The sequence below is a fragment of the Ochotona princeps genome, chromosome 15, assembly GCF_030435755.1.
Source record: "Ochotona princeps isolate mOchPri1 chromosome 15, mOchPri1.hap1, whole genome shotgun sequence".
In the NCBI taxonomy this organism is placed as follows: Eukaryota; Metazoa; Chordata; class Mammalia; order Lagomorpha; family Ochotonidae; genus Ochotona; species Ochotona princeps.
In genome coordinates this window covers 48,266,115-48,293,376 of record NC_080846.1, presented here as the reverse complement: position 1 = coordinate 48,293,376, position 27,262 = coordinate 48,266,115, and the positions used below count along the sequence as shown (strand labels likewise).

Sequence of the window (27,262 nt, the reverse complement as noted above, 5' to 3'; positions counted from 1 at the left end):
TTGAGCAAATTTGAGTGTATAATTTTGAAGCAATATCAAGTCATTTAGATTTTTTAAATTATTCCTCAGTGTGGCAGAGTATATAACTAGAGTAAAGTGCACTGTAGCAGATGACTGCAGTATCCCAGGGCCTCACACACACTAGGCTACGCATGGGTCACTTAGGCTCTTTCCCTCAGGGACTCACCCATCTCAGAGTGCTTTGTTAAATGACACAGCACATTCCACCGCCTGGCCTGGCAGAGTGTCAGAGCTCACTCAAGTCAGCGGAATGCACAGAAACACCAAGCAGTCTAAGAAATGTGGTCTTCTTCCCAGGAATAAGTGAGAGAATTCCTGAGAATCTGACTTTTCACGGTCCAAAGCACCATCCCATCTCTGTACCTCAACTGCCAACTGTCTTCACGAATATCACTTCTCTTCAGTCTTGGAAACTTTTGACTTTGGAGAAATCCTTTATGGCATCCTCTCTTTAGACCAGAGGAAGCATTTAACCCTTCTGTTACACCACTACACCCTATAAACTGCTCATTAACTCCTCTGTTGTTGTTGCTCAAGATGAGTGTTATTGCCATAGGCATCTTCATGTCCTAAACATGGAACACACTGGACTTCAAACTTAGTAATGTTCAGTTAGTGTTTATGGGATTTCCTCAGAAAGTCCCTGGAAAACATACATACTGTGAGGGGGAAAAATATGCTTGAGTCTCAAAACAAAATCTTGTACCAAAATGAAGTTATCTTTTAATTCCATTTTTCCATAAACTTTTTGAAGTGTCCTGATGTCAGACTGGACTCAGCAAAAACTAGAATGCCATAGTTAGCCAGCCCTAAGTAGGTCAGGTGTACTCCCAGCGATATTTCTCTATCGACTGGTTTTCCTTTTCGATGCTTTGCAAAGAAGTAAGGCAGTCCCTTCATGAATGCAACACTTACAACACTGATAGCTTGCACCTTCTAGAATGATTTCTCTTCTAGAATGATTTCTGTGTACAAGAAAGGACAAGCAACTAATGTGCTCTTCATGGAGACACAGAGAGGGAATGGTTGGTGTTTAGAAAGATGATTATGGCCTTTGAAATGACACATCCCAGTGTATTCAGAGTGAAACATAATTCCAGATGTTTGGGACTGGACTGTTGGGTGTAAGAATAGCGGTACAGTCCAAACTTCTTTACTCATGGCTTTGATCTTAGATTTTTTTTATCTTATATTTTTATATAACTTAAAAGAGCAAGATGGCCACTGCATTCTTCCTAAACTAAGAGGGAGATCTTTTAAATGTTTTTTTTAATGAATTTATCTTAAGATGGCCTATAATGCAGGCCAGCAAGCTGAAATATCATTTTTAGTCATAATCCCCTGTGATATTTACAAAGGAAGGGGGGAGGAATTAGACAAGCAGATAGATGTAGATCTATGGCTGTCCCCAGCAGCTGTCATCCTTCAACTTTGAAAAATTCACCCCATCTACCAAAGAACAGTGGCTCCCTTGGTGTTACACTGTGCTCAGAACTGAGAGTAATAGGGATTTAGAGACCCAGGCTGCACAGTTGAGGAAGCCAAGTCCCATTGATGTTAGGTGACTAGATGATGGCAGACAGCTCCTTAGGAACAGAAGCACTGTAAGATACAGGTGTCTGTCATGAGGATAATAGCCTGCTGGGTGCAAGAGATTCAAGGCTGAGTGGATGCTTGAGTGTCTGTGACAGTGAAGCAATGCAGAGAAAGAAAGGACTGAATGACTGAAAGCAAGAACAGGGATGCTTATAAAAATTCGGCTTCCTCTTAGCTTTCAAGCTCAAAAGACAATTTTTCGCAACCTTCCTAAGACCACAAAATTCCCTTCTCGTGGCTACAAGAGAAGGCGGAGGCTAAGTGTCAAAAGCTGTAGGAAGGCAGGTAGGAGACAGAAAAGAAACACAAGAAAGGCAGACATGGATGTGTCGGCTGTCCAGTGGTCCACAGGGGTCAAGCCACTGCTTTATCCTTCAGCATAGCCCTAGAGAAGGGTCACTGATAGCATGGACTGCTGTTTCAATGATGGAAAAAGCAAAATTGATCCAGTGACCTCTTATTTCCATCTTTAACCTGGTTTGAGAAGAAAGATGGGCAAGATGTTAAGGCGTTTTCCAGAAGAGAGTGAAGGCACATCGTTGGAACTCTGACTTCCATGGGGACAGCATTCTTAGAAGATGAAGCCAAGCAGCAGCACAGTGTAAAGGCTGGGAAGCCAGTCAGACTTCTTGAGCTTCACGTTTGGCTGGACTCTTTACCTCATTGTGCAACCATGGCAAGATTCGGAATGTCTCTTTGCCTGACTCCTCATCTTTAAAATGGACATAAAGATCCCACCTCCCCTGGAGAGCTATTGTAACAATCAAATCAGTATTTGTAAACAGAGCTTGTGCAATGTACCACTGTATTCTGGGCTATAAATTTTTTTCAATTAATATGAAAGTGAACCAAGAAAAACGTGAGGCACCTTCAGCCTATGGATTATAGAAAATTTCTATTCCAGAAATACATAGTAAGCAAAACAAGTCTCTGTTCATTTATTCACTTGATAGGTATTTATAAAACATGTACTACTACCTGCCAGGCACTGTTCAAGCTGGTAAGAATTTGGAACTTGGAAATAAGACTGACAGGGTCACTGTCTTCCTGCAGCTTATATGCTAGGGGGAGATAAGCACAGAAAGAAAGGAAAGCACATAGTTACAGCAATAATAAATGCTGTAAAAAAGTATTAAGCAGAGGAATGGACAGAGAGCCACCAGGGATGGTGTTTCAGTTGAATGAAGTAGAATTGATATTCAGGCAATTAAATCAAGGTGCTTAATTGTCTCACTGTATCATCTAAACACGGTATTTCCAAGCATAATAAAGACAGCAAGGGAATATGGAGATGCATGAGCTAAATAATCCATTTACAGCATCTTTAAGACAATTGCTTTTTTTACAAGGGCTCAAAGAGGAGCATTCTTGAGCTTTCAGTTAAACCTAATCTAATCCTAGTTTAGCCACCTCCTACTTAGGTCATCTCTGACAAGTTACTGAAATATTATAATCCTGTTCCCTCATTTCTGTGATGGAAATAATAGCTGAACCTAACTTGTTAGATTATTATGATTTATAAATATAAAAATGCATTAGGGGTTTCTAGCATATAAAATAACTCAATATTAGCTACAACCACTCGCATATGTTCAATGACTCCCCACTAAATTGACAAAAACCAATCAGTTTTTGTTACTCCCCAGGAGCCAAGAGTTGACAAAAAAAAAATGGCTCACTTTCTAACCTAAGAGACTTTGAGACTAAAAAAAATTCCACTTTCCTCTAGTAGTGTTTCACATGATTATTTATGATCTAGATAATAGCAAAACATTCAGGTTTTATTGGTACCTGCTAAATTAATTATTTTGAATGTATTTAGAGTTACCATTTTAACCCATCAGGAGCTTAAAGGGAAGATGTTTGAAGTTGTAACTGGAGCTTTTCTGTTTATTTGAAAAATTAAATGAAGAAGTATAGGCCTTAGAAGGTGTTCTGATTGCATCTCATATGAAGCAAAGGCACCCAGTTGCCAACGCTAAGATGGAGAAGGGACTGGGAAAGGAGGGCCAAAGGAGAATGCTTTAAGCAGCAAGGGCTCCATAGAGTTATGAAACATACCCCATAACTAAATGGTCAGACCTTGCCAGTGTGTTTCCATTAAATAGAGTTAAAGGCATTGGGTCGTCATAGGAAGCACAGCTATATGACTTTACACAGACACACACGCATCAGATCAAATGAACCATTGTTGCTTAATTTTCCCATATAATCCAAGTTCATGTTGATAGTTGAATAAAATTTGGCTACATTCTTTGCTTTGATCAATGAACTCAGGAGTGAACCCTGTTCGTTTTGTCTGCAAGTGCATTGAGTATTCACTTACGTCCTAGACATAGTACTGGGATAAAAAATACCAATATACATTAAATTGTATAACATCTACCATAACCAAAAAGATTTTAGTCTAGCAAAGGAAGTCAAACCTATGTTCAAGTAACTTTAGTGCAGGGGAAAGTACAGAATGAGCTATAATACAAGTATAATAAAAAACTTTGGCTGTTAAATGGAAGGGACGCTGTCATTTGTTTAGGCAGTTAAAAAAAAAAGCAGCTAAATCAGTCAAAAGGCCATTCCTTCCTGCATGCCTTAGAAACTTCTCTGCAATGGGAATTTTGTGAAAGCTCATGCCACTCCAAGCAAGAGTGACCCAAAGTATTTGTTGAGCTTGCTCAAGAAGATAGGCGTACTTTTCCCCCTTCTCAACTCATTGCAGCCATCATCTGAAATTTGGCTGGTTCCACAAATCCAGTTTATGAGTTGCATTTACCTTTTTGTCCTTCAGGTTGTAATGAGTCAAAAGTCTCCAGACCAAGCAGATACCATATGGGGATTGACTGTGCAGATTGAACCAATGACACAGTGAATATTCTCCCATCACTTCCTCATCACCTGGTATTTGGAGCTGATGAGCAATGGGATTTCAGGTTTCAAAGACAGGCAGTCCTAATATCCAGCATCTGGCTTTGGGTACTGGTCTGCTGACTGATCTTCTGTGGACTCAGAGTGAACACTGGAGCTTAAAAATCCGTATTCCCAAAGACATGCTGAACTAATTCAGAAAGACACTGTGCGTCAAATCCCTGTGTCAATAGCAAACACTTAGGTAGAGATGTTCTGTGTGCCAGGTACTGTTCTAAATATTATTATATGAACTCTAAATTAACTCATTGAAATCTGAATGTGAGGTCTCTATTTTACAGATAAAGAAGTTTGAAGCACAGAGGAGTTCAGTAATTTGCCTAAGGCCCCATCACTGCTATCAACAGTGTTGCATTTCTGCACTCTATGAAATAACCTATGGGAACATTCACCTTTGCAGACAATTAGCTGTCTGTATTTTCTCCAATCTGTTTTTGGCAAATAGGAGTGCTTACTTTCAACAGTTAACTACTGCTCTCATCAAAGGAAATGAGTACCCCAGCAACTGCCAGATTTCTTTTTCATGTATTTAAGAGGAGATACATGTTACCTTCATTTGCTGCATTCCATGAATTCATGATGGCATAAGTGCTAAGTAGATACATTTTAAATAGTTTTAAGGTTATAATTTATGAATCACAAAGTTCTGACAGGTTGAAAGCTTTTTCTTTTGCACTATCAGTTTCAACCACAATGTTTCTTTGCTTAGAGCCCTTGCTTGGTGACAAAGGACTGTTTCTAAATAGGTATATGTATTGCTGAATATTTTGAATGTGACATTTTCTCTGCAAATCTGCAAGAGATCATTATTGTAATTGTAGAGAAAATTGATTTCTCATCATCTCACCTCTGCAGCTCAATTACATTAGCTGCTGTCAACAATTACCAGCTTCCACTTTGGACAGAATACTTTAACATTTTTTAATTAAAATAAATCTGCTGGGTCACTCTCCAAGTGGCCACAATGGTCAGAACTGGGCTGATTACAAAGCTAGGTGTCTGGAACTTCTTCAGGCCTCCCAAGGGTGCAGGGGCCTAAGGACTTGGGCCTTCTTTCACTGTTTTCCAAGGCATGTTAGCAGGAAGTTGGGTGGGAAGTGGAGCAGGAAGACTAGAACCAGAACCCGTATGGGATGTTAACTCCACAAGAGGCTTTACGCACAGTACCAACAAAATACTTTTCTGTAGATACTACATAATAATTTTCCTTGCTTTCAGAGGCCTTAACAGTCTTCGTAGGCTTGAGATTGATGGAAAAGAGTCGATGCAACTTCAGATGTATAACACTTGCAAACACCCACACAACCATGTTAACATTGTGTTCATCAGGAAAATGCTGAGTCATCACTGTGCATTCATTAGCAGCATTGATTCATCTTAGCCTTATTGCTAAATTTTTTTTTTTTTGACAAATGGGGCTTTGAATGATTCACTTCAGAAAAAGAATGTCACCTGTGCTCCTGCTAGGACTGGAGATGATAAGGAGAAATGGATGTCCATAGGGCTGGTGTCTGTCTGTCTGTCTCTCTCTCTCTCTCTCTCTCTCTCTCTCCTTCCCTCCCTCCCTCCCTCCTCCCTCTCTCCCTCCCTCCTTCTCCTTCTCCTTCTCTCTCCTGTCTCCTGTCTCCTTTCTCCCCTCTCTCTCTGACATACACACACACATAAACTCCACATATATTTCCATATATATGTGTGTGTATATATATATAATTCCTTTTTATTGGAAAGGCAGATTTACAGAGAGAAGCAGAACAGACAGAAAGATCTTCCATCCAATGGCTCACTGCCCAAATAGCCAAAATAGCCAAAGTTAAAGCTGATGCAAAGCCAGGAGCTAGGAGATTTTTCTGAGTCTCCCACATAGGTGCAGGGACCTAAGGTCTTGGGCCATGTTCCGCTGCTTTCCCAGACCATAACCAGAGTTGGAAGGGAAGTGGAATTGCTGAGACATAAAGTTTGCTAGCACTTGGAGGTGGAACCAGTTGAGCTATTCCACCGGCCCTTCCCCATATATATCAATCCTAATAGAAACTGTCAAAGAAACTCTCCCCAAAAAATTCCAACCCATTCAATTTTTTCTTCTTTTCTCAGATGTATAAAGACTTTTGGAACATTAATTTAGCTTGTGTCTGCATGTCTTTCAAATGCATACCCAATGAATCGCATATTCCCAGAAGTAGGAATCGGTCACTCTTTTGCGTTTATACAATACCTAGGATAATATTTCATACATGTTTTATGCATGAAAATTCTTGTTGACCCAAATAAATAATAGCTACCAAGGCTCTTTCAGGAGCTGACTGTATACTAATGTTTCTCATAACCAGACTTACAGATTATTAGTCATTGCATTATCTCATGGAATTAAAAATTCTAAAATGAGAAAAGCAAATGAACAGACTATGAGGCTGGAAACTTTCCTGAGGATGAAGCTGTTGATTGCTATGACTGTTCCCATCCCACTAGTGACAGGATGCTTCTAAATCATTTCTATGTGTATCAAAGGAGTTCTCAGAAACTCCACCCAGAACTGCATACTAGGGTGACAGCAAAAATCACAGAGCAGTAGTTCTTTGAACACACACTGGGCTTGCTCCCATTTGTGAGTCTTTGCTCTTGCTGTTCCTTCTTCCTCACTATCAACCCAGCCAATTTACCATCTCTAAATCTCTGATCATGCTTTCTAGATGAAACTTTCATTAATCGACTTATTTAATACTACAGCTCCTTCTACATATAACATTCTAGCCCTAACCCTCGCAGTCCCCCTGCTGTACTTTCTCTTTTTCATGCACTTACCACCTTCTAACACTATATATATGTATATATATATACAAAATATATATTATATAAATATATATAAATATAATACTTATGGTGCTTTTTAGTCTGTCTTATCTGTCTTATACACTTAACAGATAAATTCCATATACTATGGTGCCTTTATATGTTTTATTCACAGTTCTGAATGTATAGCAGGTGCTAGGTTTAGTAGGTACCCTGTTCATAATCGTTGAGTGAGTACATGGATGGACGGCAAATGCTCATTTTGTAACGTTCTACGACATAATGATTATACTAATTTTTTATCATCATATGAATGGCATTCTTTGAACTGCTCAATGTAGTACATAGGCTATTCATTTGTGCATAGCTATCTTTGATTTTATAGTGCATTTTTCTTCTTGAAGTATTTCTGTTATTGTGCACATGTCTGAAGGCTCTGAGAAAAGGTGTGGTTTTTAAATATCAAATAAATAGAACTGACATTCAGAACATTCATTATCTTCTGAAAATTCAAGTTTGGGAGTTTTTATTGAGGCTAAAAACATGCAAACAATTTTCCTGATTGATAGTAGCACTCAAAGTTTCTGCTTTAAGAGCAAAGCAGTGTGCTATATTAGCCTCAGAATAGCTACTTGGATGTCAAAAAACAGGACCTGTGAAAGAAAAAAAGATAGAGAGAGAGAAACCCCGTATCGTTTTCTAAACAGAGTTCACATCGCTGGTGGAGTTTGAAAATGTGAATGATGAGGAGCGTTATTCAGCATCTTATTTGAGTTGCATTAAATCCTCCGCCTATCTTTAATCTGAGCCTTTGTGTCCTTAAAGAGCTATGCAACAAGGAAGTAAATCAAAATGCATGGTGATGTTTAACAGGAGGATCTAGGGTCAACATTATCTCAGCAAGCATCTTAGAAATGAAAAGATGCTAAAAACATTTCCTTTTATTGAATTTTTAAACACATTCCTCCTTTTACCAAAAGCTCTGGGGAGAAGTACAATAAAAGTACAATTCCACAGAATAATTTAACCCTACGACCATGTTGATGTGAAATAACTGTCCTCAAGTGATGTTACAGGTTTTATTCTCCATGTGTACAAATGAAGCTGAATAGGAAAAGGCCAATGCCTGCCTATTAAATCACTCACACTGCTTGTAAAATAATAGACTGTTTGGCAGTTGTTGCTGTTATTGCAATTTTTTCCCCCAGCCATGATTTATGGAGCTTGTTTGTTGTGGCAACTTACTCCTGAAATTTGTTGTCAGCCCAGGACCTGATCAAGGCAGTGCCCATATCCCTGATGGCTAGAGGCTTCTCAGCTAGTCTGGCCAGTACTTCTATGGCCATGGTATACTGTTGGAAATTGATTGCTTATGGCTTCTCTTTATCCACACACTGCTTGTTTTCCACTGCTTCACTTCTCATTTATTTCACATTCTAAGACTTACCACAATTAGGAATAGCTCTGCCCCACTTTGGGTCCAACCCCAGTCCATTGCTGTTCCTCAGAACATATAAATCATGAAACAGTGAAACTCAGGATCTAGTCCAAAGCATATGAATTTCCTTTGTTTCCTTATAATTAAAATGGCAAATAATATCCAGATAGTACCACTTCACTGCATCTGTCCTATGCCTCAATCTGAGTCTTCGGTTGTCTGAACACTTGAGGGATCTCGAAATTGGTGAGGCTCAGTTAGTAGTGGGTAGAACAATAGAGAGGTTATCACCATCAGCAGTCGTGACCCACTGGCACCATATTCCTCCTACCAATAAGGGGTTATATTTCTCTCGATTTTGTTACAGAGATTATATCCACAACAGAGTCTAGTGCAAACAAAAGGGCTTTAAGCAGAAGATTTATTTGTACATGTAACCCTGCCTTGCTGCAGATGCACAATACCATGACCCTACCACGTCTTCCTCCCCAAGAACTCTCCTGATGCATTCATCGTCTTAATTCCCACAAAGGGATATCATTACATGGAATGCCCAGGTTCTCAAACTCCATAAAGCTCATTTCCCCAAGTATTACCTAAAACCCTTCACAAATGACTTGGAGAAGACGTTCAGTCATTCTGGGCTTTTTAAGGCTCCTGTATTTGTGGGACAATGCTCTCGTCCTCTTGTCCCTCTCAACAAAATGGCACTGCTGTCCCCTTGCTATAGTGGCACTTATTTTTCTGGGGCCACTTGGTCAGTGGATCAGCCTTTCTCTTTCACATTCAATCAGCCTTTTTAGAAATCACTAATGAAAGAACCCAGTGCTGTGTAAGCCCAGGTCCCCCAGCCTGTAGGGAGCACATGTTCCCATCACCTGACAGGCCTGACTTTTACTGGGCAGTACACCTCGTACCAACACTGCTTGTCCTGGTATATTTCAGGGAAGCTGTTGGTTCCAGTCTTGAGTAGTAGCAGGACAGAGCAAAAGAGGGTAGAACAAGGAACAGGATAAAGCTGTGTTTACTGTAAAAGCCCTCTCTTGTGTAATATTAAAAAAAAAAATCTAGGAGTATTGAGTACCACAGTCCATTGTCGCTTCCAAAGCAAGTTTAAGTCACAGAGCCCAACATATTAAGTTTGTCAGGAGAAGCGGACCTCATAAGTGATAGATGTGTATGTTGTATCTGGAGACGGGTGTATGCTGCAGATGGCATTGCCAGAGTGTGCCAGGTCCTATGCCAGAAGAGCATGTGAATGTATCACATGCATGCATCCCACATCCACTGTCTAAGTCACATAGTTTCCAGACTCTGTGTGTTAACCCCAATGTGAGCTCCAACTGTAACTCAGGACCAATTCGATCTCCAGGCAAAAGGCCAGGTCCGCCCCTCCATCCCCAGTGCGCTGCTGGCCCCATGCCTCCCCGACTCTGACCTTCCTCCTGCTGAGCCCTCATTTCTCAATCCTCTCCATGCCTTCTCCATTGTGTTCCTACAACCGCTATCTCTGTCCCTTCTCTTCCCATACAAACTCCTCAGCAAAATCGTCCAGCTTGCACTTCCTACTTGCTCTACTCTCACAACCCTTGGAGCCAGCTGAGGAGCTCAATCCAGGTCTCCCACATGGGTGGCAGGAACCCAGTCACTTCTGCCATCATTACTGCCTCCTAGACTATCCAAAGGTTAAATCATGAGCTAAGTCCAGAGATTGAACCCAGACAGTCTAGATGTAAGGTTCTGTATCCTAATTGACATCTCAACAACTAGGCCAAATGTCGATTCCTGAAATTTCTTCAACAGCCACAGATATGTAAGTTTATGGCCACACAAAACATGAGGCAACACATTGTACTGTCAAAACATTATACTGTCAAAAAGAGATATAGGTTTTCTCTATGCTCTTTAGGAAGTTTCTTTATTCTGGATATGCTTGTGTTCAAGAAAAAGCTGTGTTACTAAAGCAAAGACCCAGGAAATATGCTTCAAATAAATTCAGGGAAAATGTACTCAAACGTAATCCATCACCAAGAACTTTGTTAGAAATGCAGGATCTCTCTGATATAAGGCAATGTTAATGAAAAATACAAAACAAATATGTGTATATATATATGTTCTCATAGATGAACTGTATAAAGGAGAGCAGCACATCAGAAAGTCAAGATATTTTGCAGTAGGCATCGCTACTCCTAAATAAAAGGAAGACTTCCCATGAATACCTTGACAATATGATGCTAGACTTTCTACCATTGCTTATACCTACAATGCCATGGTACATGTAAATAGCAAAATGTTGGACTTGTGACTTGCTGAAAAACTCTACTGTAGTTACTAATATGGGAGAAAGTGGTGTGGGCGAGTGGAGGACAGGAAAGAAAGAAGGGGAGTTGATTTGTATTTCTTGCCTATATTCTTGAGCAGCAGTGTCTTCTCTATTTACTACTTGTTGAATTCCTTATGTAGTAAAGAACTAAGCTTGTGATAATAAAGAAAATTGAATTTAAAAAAGGAATCAAATGTAATAAGATTCCCCATGTGATTGTTACACATATTAAGTTTTGAAAATATTTTTCCAAACTCTAGGATCTCATTTAATGTCCCTTTCTCAAAGCTGGACCACAGGAACTGACATTGCAGCTCAAAGACAAAAGAACTAAATACTGAGGAGTCTCCTTTAAGTTACATTGATTAGCATCCCATAGGTGCAAGCATACACATTCTCATAGCAACAGCCAGAAAAGAAGCTAATGTGTCTTGACCCTAGTTGGGCAAACATGAAGCCCCATTAAATGGAATAAAAGGGGACAGTTTTGCACTTAGATAACAAGTAGTTCCCTGTTCCAATTTTATTAAACACTCAGACATAAAAGCACCTTTCTAATCCATTATTTTGGGGCTTCCTAATTCACTCAGCCTAACTAGTATGCCATTATCATAATTCTGGCTTGATCTCTTATTGTATTGAGAATCTGCTTTGCATAGTCCCAGATCTATTATGATATTTATCATCATTTTCTTTTTATTCTCTTACCTGTTTTCATTCCTTTCTTCTTGTATCTCCAACCTCTGGCCCTATCATCTCACAAGGTATAGTACTTACCTGTACAGACAAATTTCATTTCAGGCTATATACATGAAAAGTATAATATGTATAGGCTACATATTACTAAACAAATATGATCCAGAATATTTCAAGTAAAACTGAAAAATTAAAGTATAGCAATCATATAGTCTTACAAAGCACTCAGAGATCAATAATTTACAAATATATCTTTTTAAAGCAGAGAAAACTTTTCTTTATCTCCTTAATTGTGCAAAAACCCATTGGAATAAGCCGTTCCAGTTGAAGGAGAAAGGACTGTGCAGCTGCCACAATAATTACCCTCTTGAAATCCAGCACTGCACAGAGCACTGTCCTTTGGTCTCTCTGCCCGCATTGTGGTTCAAGATGTTACATGGTATGCTCTCTCGGAAACCATGCATGTTTTCAGAGACTCCTGAAGGGAAGTCAGGGCACATACAAGGAAGTAGTAAAATAGGTCCGTACACCTAAATTTCTCCAAGCCTGAAACTTCACTACCATCTGTGATTTCTATCTCACCCTAAATTTTTCTTCAGACTCGGGAATTCAACAAGTTGCATCTCTTTGCTGTGCAGGGAGCCTGTGTTCTGAATGCCTGTTATCTGTGCACTGCTGTATCTCAGACTCTAGCTGGTGCCTGGCTACTGCTCATGCTCAGGAGTACTGCTTGCCCAGCAGGCCCCAAAAGCTATTTCTTCCTAAATCTGTATTGCCAGCTGATCCTGCTAGAAAAAGAATTTAATCCTTGCTGATTTGAGAAAAGAATCAGAGCATTACCTGTGAGGCTTGCTGAAGGATGCTTGAAAGAAATGTCAATGCCATCTGATGATTAATCTACAATATCCTGTCATTCATAAATACATTAACATATGTATTTGTGTATAGATATAGATTATAAATATAGATGACTTGCTTTTGAAGTTATTTTTTCTATATTGGGTAAATAAACTAAATATTTTAATTAGTTTACAAATCATAAGATACAAGGAAAATAAGGAGTCTTTGAAATAAGGAGACTTTGAGATCATCAGTCTAAACATCTTCATTTTATGCACTGCAACATTGAGATATAGAGGTGTGAAATATCTTGCCCTTGGTCACACAGCTAATAGAAACAGAACTACTGAGCTGTGAGAAAAAAGTCCGCTTCATTTTGGTGATACAGCAAACAACCTGGAAGTGGTTTCTGGTGTACCAGGATTTAAAACAGGTGATGGAAGCAGATAAAGCCATCATTTAAGACCTCAGCATCCCATATGGGCACTGGCTTGAGTCCTGCCTGCTCCTCTTCTGTTCTAGCTGCCTGCTTATGGCCTGGGAAAACAGCAGAGGATAGCTCAAGTGCTCGGGCCCCTGCACCTATGTAGAAGACCTGAAAGAAGATCCTGGCTCCTGGCCTCAGCTTAGCCCAGCCCTGGGGAGTGAACCACAGGATGGAAAAATCTCCCACTGTCTCTTCCATCTATGTCTGTAGCTCCAACTTCCAAATATATCATCATCATCATCATCATAATTTCCTGGTATCTTTTAAAAAGAAAAATAAATAGATGTAAATGTTACTACTAGGCAACAAAAAATAATCTGTGTAACAGAGAGCACAAAATACCACTCTTCCCTCATGGACACCATGCCATTGAAACGAATATCTCATTTGATCTTCATGAATTTGTTAGGCCAGTTCACTTAGTAAACATTTAGCAGATGCCTTCCATGTGTGACATGTTTTGCTGGGCACTATGGACTGCAAAAATGCCTAAGCCTTGTTTCTTTGCCAAGGGCAGTAGTCCAGTGGAAGGCCAGATACTGGCTTCTCTAACCATTAATGAAAACAGATTTAATAACTCTAGTAGAACTACTTGGAAATTATAACAGGAATCTAGAAGAAGATATGATGCATGTTTCCTTGGGAGTAATGGAAATTTCAGAGATGCTTTCACAAAAGAAATAGTGTTTAAATGGGACCGTTGAAAGGTGGTTGGAATTTCAACAGGAGAACAGACAGAAATGGCATCCCTGGCAGGAGGAATTGCATAGACAAAGGTCCAGAGTTATACTACCAGGCAAGTAGTGGATTGTCCATTGTGCCCCAGCAGGCAGACTCAGACCATAAAAACAACTTCATTTAGCAATAGATGCTGCTGCATGGCAGGGAGGAAGCTGCAAAAGGGTGCTGACATGACCAGCGCTCAATACCCCTAACACATGTTGGTCTCATGAGAAGGCATCTGCCAATGGATTTGTAAATTAGAGCTCAGGTTATGTTCCATTAGTATGGTGCTTGAACACCAAGGCTTTTGAAGCAAAGAGTAACTCTATTCTGTCTCTGCACATCAAAGTCTCAGCAATTTGCAGCAGCAGAAACATAAAACCATGTTTTTCCATGAGTCTGTGGGTCAGCTAACTTTAACTGGACTCTCCCGAGCTCCATCGGACCAGGATAGACTCCAAGCTTTGGGTTAAATTTAGGTTTGCTCCACAAGTCCTCACCTTTCTCCTAGTAACAGCAGTTATGTAACTACTCAGCAGTTGCTATTCTTACATAAGTGTGTGTGTGTGTATGTGTTTTGCATGTACATATGTATATAAGAATAGCATAAGAACAGAAAAGCATGAGTAGAACATGGAAACATGGAGTCTTCATTTACAAACTGCCTATAAAGAGAAACTGTTATCTGTTATCTGTTACATTGGCCATCATTCATGCAAATGGAAAGTGACATCAGCCACAGTGGACTGTAACGCAGGTCTCTTGGCAAGGGACACAAAAAATCTACTACAGGAAGAGAGCAAACCATGAGAAACAATGATTCCATCCACTTGAATGACCTGATGAGATCTTTCTCTGAAAAACAGCTGTCAGCCAAGGGAAAGAGGAGTAAAGACATGAGCAGACACTCCCTCTTTGTAAAGCAAGGTGAAGAAGAAAGGAGGAAAAGATGAGAAAAGAAAGCAAAGCCTCAACTGGAAATTAAAATAATTAACAGCCAAGAGGTGAATGTTATGCTCTTTCGAGATGAGCACTCATTTAGGACAGTGGATCAGGAAGAGCACTAAGACTTATTGAAGAGCTGTAGTATGCAAAGCATTGTACTAGATATTCTACATGCTTTATGCCTCATAATCCTTGCACCCCAACACTTGCTGTACATATTGTTGTGATATGTTTTTAGAAAAAAAGGAAAATAGGAAACAGGCTGAAAGAGGTATATGCCTTGCCACAGATCACGCAATAAAACACGTAACTCAGTGATTGTCAGACCCCAAAGTCCATTTTGAAGGAAGGGGATTAAATTAAGAGACACCTTGCAAATCAAGAATCTATAGTACTACTTATCTCAATATTATGGTCATCAGAAAGAAAAAATGTGACTGCTAAACTTCTGTGTGCACAATGAGGTGTTCCTTTCCCTATCTTCTGAGAATGGGAAACCTGGGAGGGGAAAATGATTTTGAGTTGAGCGACATAAATTTGATTCTGGTTTATATCAGTATATCAGTTGGATACCTCAGTGCAATAACCTAGAAAGGGTTAGGAATTTGTACCTTAAAACCGAAGAGGAGAAGTCAGTCCTAGAAAAGTTGTGCAAGACTTAATGGTAGAATAATCAAGATGGCTGATAGGGTAAGGGTACATTTAAACAGATAGAGAAACATTAGCCAGGGTAAAGCAGAAAAGCCACATTTCAGGAAATAAGAGAAGACAGAACAACAACAGAGGGGTACCTGGAAACTGACAGACACAGGAAAGCAGCAGACACAACGGTCTGGTGTTGCAGTGACTGATAACCCAGCGGCATTCAGCAAGTAGTGATCTGAACTCCACTGGCAGCCAGAATTCCACCAGCAACCAGGTGGGAAGGGACGTTTACTGGGAGCCCCAGAGGTGAACCCAGACAAAGAATTGCCCGTCCTGCTGGTCTGTTTAATTTGACCAGGTACAAAGACAGAGCAGCAGGTCCCAGAGGGGCAGTGCGAGAACAGGGCGGATTTCACAGCCCAGTAAGCCTCCTAGAGCCAAATTAGGTGCCATTTTGTTTAAGGAGGCAAAGACTATGGAGCAGGACTGTGCATGCACTGAGCTGGGAGTGAATTCATTTCTGACTCCGTGAACTGCAACAACGTGGCATCCTACAGGTTCCACCCAAAGAAGGTCTAGGTAGCCCTCAGACCTGTTGGCCAGCAGATCAAGAACTCTAGTAGTGTCACATCAGATGCCATTTCTTACAGTGTGGCAAAGAATTTAAGACTACAGGGATAACAGTGAGCTGTGCATGTGCTGAGCTCGGTGAGAACTCACTGAGCTCAGTTCATTGCACTGGTCATATAGGAAGATAATACCAACTATGGCACTGTACAAGTCAAAATAGGTTCATGTGGCCCTCAGACCTAAAGGCCAGCAGGTTCCGGCAAGATCAGCACCACCAACAACTGGGCTATATAAGACACCTGGTGTCTCCCTAATCCTGGAACCTGCTCCAACCGGAAGTGGGAGAAAGGTTGTACAGACAACAGTGCAGCTTCAGCACAATATCACAGGAGGTGGACACTGGTGAGCAAGGAGCTGTGCTACGGAGACCATCGTGGAAGTCTAATAAAAGAACCCAGAACTGGAACTTGCTGGAGGAAATGGCACAAGTGACTGCAAACAAAGAGCTGTGTACCAACTGCAATAAGTAAAACTGAACTGTAGACCTGTGGGTGACAGAGCTTAGAAACCTGCCCCAAGGAGAATACAGTACAGTACAGTACAGTGGCCAAGAGCAAAAGAAGAGACAGAGGCACAATGAATATTATTGAAGACTCCCCTACAAAAGAGCAAAACCCTTTGCCAATCTTAGAGTTAACTGAGGAAGATATCGAGAAAAAATGGGGATACAGAATTCAAAACACTTGTTATAAAACCTCTTATCAACAATGAGAAGCACATGCAGGAATTTAAGCAATATGTCACATCGGAAATAACAGCACTAAAACAAAATCAAGCTGAATTATTGGAAATGAAGGACCCAATAGAGCAAATTAAAAATTCAGTGGAAAGTCTCAAGAATAGAATGAGGGAGGCAGAAGAAAGAATCTCAGAATTAGAAGATATTTCCTGTCACCAGGGGGATACAAACAAAAAGCTGGAAGCAGAGCTGGGGAGTCAAAAAAGTATTCAAGAGTTGAAAGACATTATTAGAAGGCCAAATATAAGAGTTATGCGGCTCCCAGAAGATGCAGAAAGAGAAACTGGGTTTAAAGATGTATTTAAGGAAATAATAAGGGAAAATTTCCCTAATCAGGGGAAAGAATTGGGAAACAGCATCCAGGAGGGCCACAGAACTTCCAATAGGCTTGATCAAAAGTGATTTTCACCAAGACACATAATCATCAAGCTCTACATCAATCAAACATAAGGAAAAGATCCTTAAATGTGCTTGTGAAAAACAATCAATTGATCTTTAGAGGAATGGCAATTAAATTCACAGGAGACCTGTCACAGGAAACTCTACAGGCCAGAAGAGAAAGGAGCTACATATTCCAGATTCTAAACACACACAAAAAAATTGTTGGCCCAGGATAACGTACCCGGCAAAACTTTTATTTGTCTTTGAAAATGAAATAAAATTCTTCCACAGGAAAGAAAAGTTAAAAGAAAATGCCTCTTCCAAACCTGCTCTACAAATGATAAAGATGTTCTCTTGACAGAGAAAAGGAATAGCACCCACCAAAACCAAAAGCAAATGCAAAGAACATCCCAGTAAAATAATATCGGAAGACTGAATCAATGAACAACCCATTGCTAAATGACAGGAACAAATTACCACCTGTTTATATTAACCCTGAATGTAAACGGCTTACACTCATCAATCAAACATCATGGATTAGTAGACTGGATTAAAAAAGAAAATGCATCCATTTGTTGCCTACAGGAGACACATTTCACCAACAAAGATCAGTGGAAACTGTATCTCATGAATTTTGATGTTTTTTGTTTTTAGTTCCATTTCTTCAAAATACTTCCTTTCCTCATTCTTCAGTGACTCACAGATCATACAGTAACATCATTTTCTTCAAGAAGGTTCTTGATTTTATTTTTCATTTCTTCAGTGACACAATAGTCATTCAGTAGCATGTTATTTAACTTCATGGTGTTGTTAGTTTCCTTTTTTTCTTCCTGTTGTTGGTTTTGTTTTGTGGCTTTTCATTTAAGGGGATGTATAGTAACGGTAATGGAGGCTATCCTATCTAGCAGCATGTTATTTAACTTCATGGCATTGTAAATTTCTATTTTTCTTCCTGTTCTTGACTCTGTATTGTGACTTTTCATTTAAGGAAATGTGTAGTAACTGTGTAATAGAGACTGTCATATTCAGATGTGAGGATACAATGCAGTATGCATCTCTACCCAATGAAACTGTTTACAATATCTTGACAATAGGGTGCTGAACTCTCTGCCATTGTCCATGCCCACAATGATGGACATATATGACTGTGTATGGGGAACTGTACTATGATATTGATATAGGGGAACTCAGTGTGGGGGAAGGAGTTGGGGAGGGGATAAGGGAAATCCTAGGGCCTATTGAACTGTATCATAAAAAGATAATAATAAAAAGAAGTAAAAATTTTTTAAAAAGAGGTAATGCCAAGTAATTCAAAACATGGAAAATTATATTAGCAAACATGACTGTGTTTTGCATAGTTCATATCTGAGGAATGACCAGCAATCTGTTATACTATATAAACATATACATATCTCTAATCGCATTTTTTGTATACACATAATATAGTATTATATGTGACAGATTAGGTTGCCATTCGTTGGCCTTGATTAGTGAAGTAAGACATTTAGATTTTGAGGTGGGGGTTAACTTAAGGCTGTTAGAAAGACTAATGTGAGTAGCAAGTTAGAAGCTAAACCAAGGGAAAGAGACTAAGAGGAAGTCTACCACGTTAGTGTTTGCAAGTGCTAATAAAAGACCCTCAGCTGGGTAGTGGCAGTGGGACAGAAATAAAGGAACAGATGGGAGAATTGCTTTGCAAGAAATTATTGTTCAGCACAGTAACTATTCTGCATATCATTAAATGTGTGTCAAGTTAATTTTGTAACTTCATTTGGCTCTAATAGCTTCCTCTCCAGGTATGCAGAACCTTCAAAATTTATTGGTCATCTGTTCACATATTTTTAATTAAGAGGCATAATTCCCACGAGGCCAAGACTGTGAGTGCTGAGTTTCCCACTATTTTCACAACATCCAACAGTACAGGCTCTGCTCCGATGCCGGCTGAATGAATGGGTGGGTGAGTCCTGCCCCTGCACACATCAGCACAATCACCCTCAGGATCTCTTCACCTGCACCTTCTCCCCCCTCCACCCTTCTGTCCCTGTCTTTGAGCTGGACCTGGGAGACCGTGCCTTATGGCAGTAACCACATTACTAAACTCCCTGCCTTCAGTGCAAAGCTGAGCTGATTTTTCTCTTCCAGTCACTGCCTGCACTCAAGTTCGATTGATTCTCTTTACTATTTCTTATTATTACCCCAGGTATATCCCATAAGTTTTTGATGATATAGCATATGGAAAACTCAGTTCCAATATAATTTTAAACCTTGGGTTTTACTGTCTTCTCACCCTTCCCCCTCCAAGTTTTGGCTTCCTGTCCCCCACCCACAAGCAACTGTTATCTCTTTTGTAATTCTATTTGCTCTTCATTGTAGACAGGAAAGAATTAAGGAAAAGGCAAACTTAGTTACACTTAAATTGATTTTTACTTCCAAGTCCATCGGTGTGCATCTCAATTCTTCAACTAACACTGTCAATCAATAACATTTGCGTGGCAGGTGATTCATTGATTGTTGTCTGAAAGAATCATGGAAGTGCTTGGAGGCAGGACATTACACAGTTCTCTAGTATAGAACAATCCAGGCACCCCAGATGGCTTAATGAAGATTACTTAAATGTATCCTTGAAATCAACTGCAGGGATGGTCAGCTTGCTGGGCAGGCCAACAGCAAGATCTCCCTATTGCGGTGTTAATTTCAGCACCAATGATTCTTACTCCTTCTTTCCTTTTTTTTCCAGGTTTTTGCTATGTTAACTGACTAAATCAGATTAGGAAGTTTCTTTGGATTGGAGTGATGATTGAGGTTAGCAGAGTTAGTTTAGTTACCCTCTGGTACATCCTGGGAAATGACCTAGTCCCCATATTTTTGAGACTCTCTTTAGTATCTGAAGATACTTATACCTTGGAGCTTCCCCTGTAAGTTTCTCTCTCTGATTCTGCACATGTGTGTGTGTGTGTGTGTGTGTGTGTGTGTGTACCACTAAACTTTATTTTGCAAATCCTGGATTGCCATTTACATTTGTAGCCACTGCACAGTAAACACTAGGTTATCATTTCCCTGAACAGACCATTCAGTGTCAGAGTAAAATGCAAAAATCTGATGTACTTTAACCTCCAGTGCACACAGGAATTGCACTGCAACTTTAAAACTGAGGACATGTAAATCTTGAAATGGGAATGAGATTGAAGAGTGAACCAACAGGAAAACATAGAAGGTAACTTCAAGTGAGGAAAGGAGCATAGTTGCAGAAATGTTTATATGGTGACAGAGAGCTTAACATGTTTAAGATGAAAATCTGACTCCCTGATGCTCAGGCTAATCTTTTTTTCTGCTCACAAGTCAGAAACTTGTGGATTTCTATTAATATTTATCTCCTTGAATCAGAAGATGGAGGAGCATCTGTACCGTGCTTTGATCAGGGTTAACCGACCCCCAAGATTCTAAGGGATCACAGGAGTTGATAACATGCCAGCTAGCCTTTGCATCTGATGGTGTTAGATGCGTGGCATGACACATGTTTTAGAAGTAGACCAAGTTTTAGAAGTGAGTCACTTCAAGCAGCAAGTACCATGAATTCAACTCCACTTTCAAATAAAAACTAAAGGACTAGAATAATCCATACAAGATTTTCAACCCAGAAGTCCCTCCTGCTTAAATTAGTTTCACACTCCAATTTAAACTCAGAAACATGATAATGCTGTCACACTGCTTTGTTCTCCTAAAGTATTTTAAAAAAAAATCTGTAGATAGCTGACAAAAAAAATAGGAGCCTGTCTGCCAGCAAGCTCTCTATTCACGTCTAAGATAGTGTTGAGTCAATGCAAAATGCTGGCTCTTAAAAAACCCAAACCTCTTCTGGACTGGTTTACCTCAGCAGCATGGTACTGCAGCGTGTTTACGCCAGCTGCATGTCTTGCATAATTCCTTTTGAATGTCAAAGCCATGCAGTGTTTTCCCACGGTTTGATGTCATGCATTTGAGATTTATACATGTGTCAGAAGTGCCTCATGGCTTCGGTGTTGAAATTTAATAAAAATCACCTGACATTGCTTTAAATTCCATCCAACAGACTAGCAGCAGTATCTATAACAGAAGTTTGACATATTTCATTTTCTCAATGATGGGAGTTAAGTTAGCTAAATTGGACATTTCTACCTGTATTTAAAAAAAACTAACACAATAGGAAAATTAGTAATGATTTCAAATTTCTTATTTTTCTTTATTTTCTTATGTGGACATCTCTGCTATTTCACAGCAGTTACATTCCCAAGTGATGAGATGCAAGCGTTGGTGAAACAAAGTAAACACTGTAAATGAATCCTAATGCAATTTTCTTGATTGCAGATGAGACCCATTGGTCATGATGGCTACCATCCCACCTCTGTAGCTGAGTGGCTGGATTCAATTGAGCTGGGTGACTACACCAAAGCCTTCCTAATCAATGGCTACACATCGATGGACCTGTTGAAAAAAATCTGGGAGGTCGAACTTATAAATGTGAGTTGGTCTCTTACTAATACCTTAGCCATTCAACCCTTGCTAAAGTGAAATTTTGTTGCAGATGAGTAGTTTTACCTCTCTTTAAGACTGTTTGGACATCTAACAATGATTTGCAGATGCACCTTCTGTTTTAAATAGATATCACTTAGGTTCCAGAATGATTATTCTCTTTTCAAGTTTTGATATAAGGAATTAAGAGGTAAAGAGAGGACTTACAATATTTTACATTATCAAAGAAAAGCTTCCAAGCTTTTTTGAGTTGTCCATCATAATTAGGAATCAGATATTTTAGCAAATAAGCCCTGATTCTGGTCCTTGTTCGTATTAATGGTTACAGATTTAAATTGCCATTTTTAAAATTTCTATGTCTATCATTTGTCCTTATGTCTATTTCTTAATAGTATATACAGGCCCTATAGAAGAGACTGCTTTTATTGTTACTAAATAATGTGCTTCAATATCAAATTTTTATTTTCTGAAGCTGGTGGCTAATTTTGTGTTTTCCCTGTTTTCTTCACAAACTTGGCATAGATTTCTTAAAAACATTGGCCAACAATGTGTTGCCACAGAGTCAAACCCAAAGAGATCAATTAAATCTGCCTAAATAATTTGGATTCTTTCATCTCATTGTTTCCTTTTTTCATAATGGCATAAATGAAGGAACAAAATGAAAACATAACATAAAATCACTATGCACTTGAGTTATATTTGGCATGATAATTCTTTCATTTTAAAGATGAAAATGAGAAATCTTTTCATCTTAAAAGTTTAGTTTTCCATTCTAATGATTAAAAGAAAAAACATACCGATAAAGCCATTTTTACTCATTCAGAATTGCTTTGTTAGGCTCTTTATGTCACTTTCTCTCAAAAGTCCAGTTTCTGTATACTGATGTCATTAATTAATTAATGTTAATTCTAGTAATTAGTTATTTGCTTTTAAAAGTCTGTGTTAAAATAGTTTCTTCTCTGGAACATTTTGTGAAAATTCTTCTTGAACCTAAAAATCACATTCAATAGGCAGACTCTTGGCTTCTAATTCACTCAACTCATAACTTTTTGCTTCTTTTGCCATCACAAAAGCTATTATAATTTCAGGGAAAATTCACTGACTAAAAGCCTCTGGTTAATTTCATTCTTACTCCCGGTGGTAATGGAACTAACTAAAAACCATATTGCTTTTTCATTGCATGAGGCTAAGATTTTAATTCCTTACCAAGAACGTCACATTCATCTCATGGCTACCCTTGGACATTTGCTGAGGAGCGCCATCCATAGATCATCCAAACAAGCTTGTAAGAATTGCCTCCTGGTTAATGGCAGAGTCTAACAAATGTCCCTGTGTGATCTCTAATGCTGCTCCCCACTCCAGAGAGCAAGAATTCACAATAGGTAGCAAGTGAGTCACTTACCTGAATAACATTAACAATAAGGCTCCATTGAAAACAATGGATTTTAATAAGACAGTGTTAAAACAGGCTTTCACTGAAGCAAGCATCATTCATAATGTGGTGCTACTGGCTTTTCAACATCCAAAAGCCTGACTTATATTTAAGGTACAGCCTTGTACTCATGTTTTCCAAAGATTGTGGCTACCTGTGACCTAGGGATTTCTGTTTAGTGACTGCAGAAAGGTGTATGAACAGTTTCCAGAACTGCAGGGGCAATACTGCTAGCAGGTTCCCTGATGCATTGCTGGGCCTTGGGGCCTGATCCATCAGTATCTGTGGGCTTTACCCATCAGCCTTGAGTAGAGACAGAGAAATGGCCTCTTACATCTGTGCTGATTCTTTAAGGGCTTTCCCTGTCACTACACCTGCTATGCTACAATCTGACATTGATCCACGGAGAAGTGCCTATTGTAAACTTCATATCAGAATTTGAAAACATAGCCTCTGCATTTAGGCCAAGCTCCTCTGGCCTGGAGTACACCATCTGTGTCTATCACCAATCTAGTGTGTTTTGCTTAAAGTGAACAGACTAAATTAAAATTCCTTGTGACATCTTGAGAGGCAAATTCATGGGCTTAATGGGTAGCCCTTGAAGTTGTTCAACTCTGTAGCTAGACAACTTATTGTGGACAAAAACTGATCCAAATCTTTATGTTTGGAAGTCAGAAGACAAAAGTTATAGAGCTGAGTCGTTCACTGATGGCTTGAGGCTGACAGGTTTTTAAGTGAGGTGAAAACAAACTGGGTGTCTTTTGACTCTCAAAGGTTTTGAATCATCTCAAATTCAAGATGTTGGTCCCAACCAGGGAGGGAAGGTCGCCAAATAAAAGCCAGTTCTCATGTAAGATATATGGGTCCGACAGTCCTGTGCTAAGTAGGCATGCTTTGTGGGTTGATCACGTAAACCTTGACTTCGAGCGTACTGATGTAGGCGAGTTCACTTTCTGAATCATTTTCATTGTCAACTGGTTTTACAAGAAGCAGTTTTGTATGTAATCAAAGGAGACGTGTATTCTGTCCTGGTATGGAAGCCTGCAGGGAAAGAGAAGGGAGAAGACTCCCTGCTATGATTATCAATAACTGCAGCATTATTCAGGAGCACTAGTTAAGCATCCAGTGTACATTGTGCATGGTGTTAGATGAAAATATGACTATATTCTTGGTAGGTATAATAAGTTTGTTAATTCACAGTATTTCCTTGAGGAGATTAAACTCTGGAATTCTAACTGGAAAAGTATACATATGTATTTGAGTGTTCAGTCTTTCAAGAAAAGAAAGCCCCCAAAGAGCTTTTTTTCCTTAAAGATCTGCATTATTCCCTTTGAAGAACAAGATTGTGCGAATAAGCCAACAGGGGTTTTGGCTTACCCAAAGCATAGTAATGAGAGGAGCGTGGACCTCATGCTGTCAGCAGTGGAAGTCAGCGTGTGACATACTGACAGATGCACAGGTGCCTCCACAGGAGAGGAGGAAGGGGAAGCTGGGAATTGTTTCCTGTACTCTTGGGTTCAGCCATGAGTGGCATTCAGAAGCTGGTGCCGTATTGATAACCCTGCCCTGCCCTTGTGTCTGTTGTTAATATTGTTAAGACCATTCTCACTGTGGTGTCAAGACTTCACTGTTACAATAGGAACGTGTTGGGATAGTTCCCGCTTTGAGTGCTACCTGAGGATGAACCTCTCATAGGAATTGTAGTCTCTTCTAAAGACTTGTTTAGAAAACTAAAGACTAGGTACAAGTGTATAAGGACAAGAATTTGTTTCGTTCTACTCAGTAGCTGCTCATTATGTAAGGAATCATGACATTAGCAGGTTTGCCGCAGTCTATTGCTGTTGACAACCTCAACAGCCCTGCCTAGAGGAAGTTTTAAATAAACGGGCAACATATTTTCCTCATAAAATTAAAAATAACTATCTTGGAACAATTTTCTAGACAAAAAAGTACTGAAATGACAAATTGAAACCACTTCTTTCACCATAATAAATCGACAAAGGAAACTTGGGCAAGATCTGAAAGTTTGAACACTGCCCAATTTATTAATTTCTGAATCCAAGTGTAGAACTTATGATTAATTCATCCCATTGGATTTACCATTATTTTCCAATTGAATGATTCCAATCCAGGCTTATTTTACTCTACAGTATTGATAATGATCAAAGCATCCACTGAATGCTTAAAATAAAATTCGTATTTCGGAGCAGTCTTAAATCTTTGCTCATAAGAAAAGCTTCAGAAATGTAACTACAGTGTTTGATTATTTTTAAATACCTTAGAGTAAAAAAAAATAAATTAGCTCAGATAGCAAGACTCATATGTGTCCTATAAAATTATTTCATACATCCCATGAAAATAATTTAGCATAATTTTTGCAGCAGCAAATCGTTAGGTCATTTGTTTCTAGCCTCCTAGCTACTGAAACTCCACATTTATTCATTCAGAACTATCAGATTCTCTCACTGTTTATTTTTATTTTTCAATATTGTTTCTGAATATCTTTCAATAGTTCCAGGAAGACTACAGTCACCTATCTAATGGGAGATACACTAAGAAATTTTCTGCAAATACTTTCTGCTTTAAGTCTTTATAATAATGTGACCTTATTTGCTCTAACTGCTGCTGGAATATCTTTGAGTATCTGCTTTACACTCATTTTCTGATTCAATGTTTTTAGTATAGTGTTTTTGGTTAATAAAAAAAAACACTTTCCAGTCTATCCTAGGCATGTTGCTATAACTACAATTAAGTATACTCCCCAAAAAAACTTTTTTTTGCTGTGTATGTGTGTGTGTTGGATAAAGGCAAATGCTAACTTACACTGACAATCAGGAAGAATAATAAACAGATTTGCAAATTACAGGGGAGGTATGGGTAGGAAGAATAGCCTAATTCCATTTCCCAAACCAATTATTTCAAGTAAAAGGCTATGCCTTCACTATAGGACATTAAGAAATGAGAAAATATTCATATCCCTGCACCAGGGAGGCTGCATCAGTCAACACTTCAAATATTAACAACTTTCATCAAAGCCAAAGGCTTTAACTAAATGACTGGATGTGAGTACTCAAGTGTAGAGCAAACGTTATAAATCATCTGTGGATTTAAACATTTCATTTATATCCGGGTAGTGCACAGCTGGCTTCCCGCAGGCCTTCAGGAAACAGACTGTAGATTTTGCAGGCAGTGTGAAGTAAAGCTCTTAGGCTCCTCCACCCCATTTCAAACTCCTCTACAGAGCTTCCTTCAAGTGTTGGAAAAGGTACCCTTATCCCCTGCTCATATGTAATGAACAACCTTCTCTCAAACAAGTAGTCACTTTCCAATGATGTTTTCAGCCCTTTCACACATCTGGCCTAGAGGTTGAAGCAAGTTACAAGGACTGTTATTTCTAGCTATCCTTCAGCATGCTTCACATACTGCACCTATTATACTCCTCTCAACCCCATAGCCTTGCCCTCCACCAAGATGGGACCATACCACGATAAAATGCACTCAGCCACGACATTGGAGGTAATATAGCTCTGTTTTACTTGCATTGAAAGTGAATTCACATTCTTGCTGTGCCTCGGGGTCAATATAATGGAACAGTCATTAGCAAAGTTGTTGATATCGGAATTAATAAAACACTATACACACAATGAAAGCCAGCAAGGCATTCTGGCCCAAAGAGACAATTCTAGCCACTCAGCAACAAAGGAACTTCATGAACAGCTGACACCCTCTGATTATAGCCATTTATCCGTCTCCGCAGAAAGGAAAGAACATGTTGTAATGATCTAAAAATGTCTACCTTAAATTTTTCACTTTAGTGTTCATCCAAGTTTTCCCATCTAGATTTCCTTGACCCTGGGTCCCAATTAAAATAAAAATAGTCTGATGCTCCCCTAAAAAAAGCCACTGTTACTTCTTCCCCATTCCAACCTTGAACATACGACTCAGGTTAAAGCCAGGCAGAGCACTCCAGGTGCTCCTTCTCAGCACCAGAACTCCTAAGAACAATTCATTAGTGTCAGTTGCGTAATTTGGGGGACCAGAACAAAATGGAAATGCAGGCCCCTTGATTCAGACATCATTAAAATTTTTAAGATGGGCCCATTTATGGACAGAAAGAAAAGAAAATTCAAGAAAAGAGGAAAAAAGAA

At 39.3% G+C, this 27,262-nt stretch overlaps 1 protein-coding gene across 4 annotated transcripts in view; it reads left to right on the top strand.

The window, feature by feature from the left end:
* ANKS1B (ankyrin repeat and sterile alpha motif domain containing 1B) overlaps positions 1–27,262 on the top strand; it is a 1,050,054-nt gene that overhangs the window by 739,980 nt on the left and 282,812 nt on the right. For all 4 annotated transcript variants that reach the window (XM_036492291.2, XM_036492289.2, XM_004583128.3 and 1 more), the window contains exon 17: positions 21,518–21,670. In XM_036492291.2, coding sequence (XP_036348184.2) covers positions 21,518–21,670 — 153 coding nt within the window. The remainder of the gene's footprint in view (positions 1–21,517; positions 21,671–27,262) is intronic.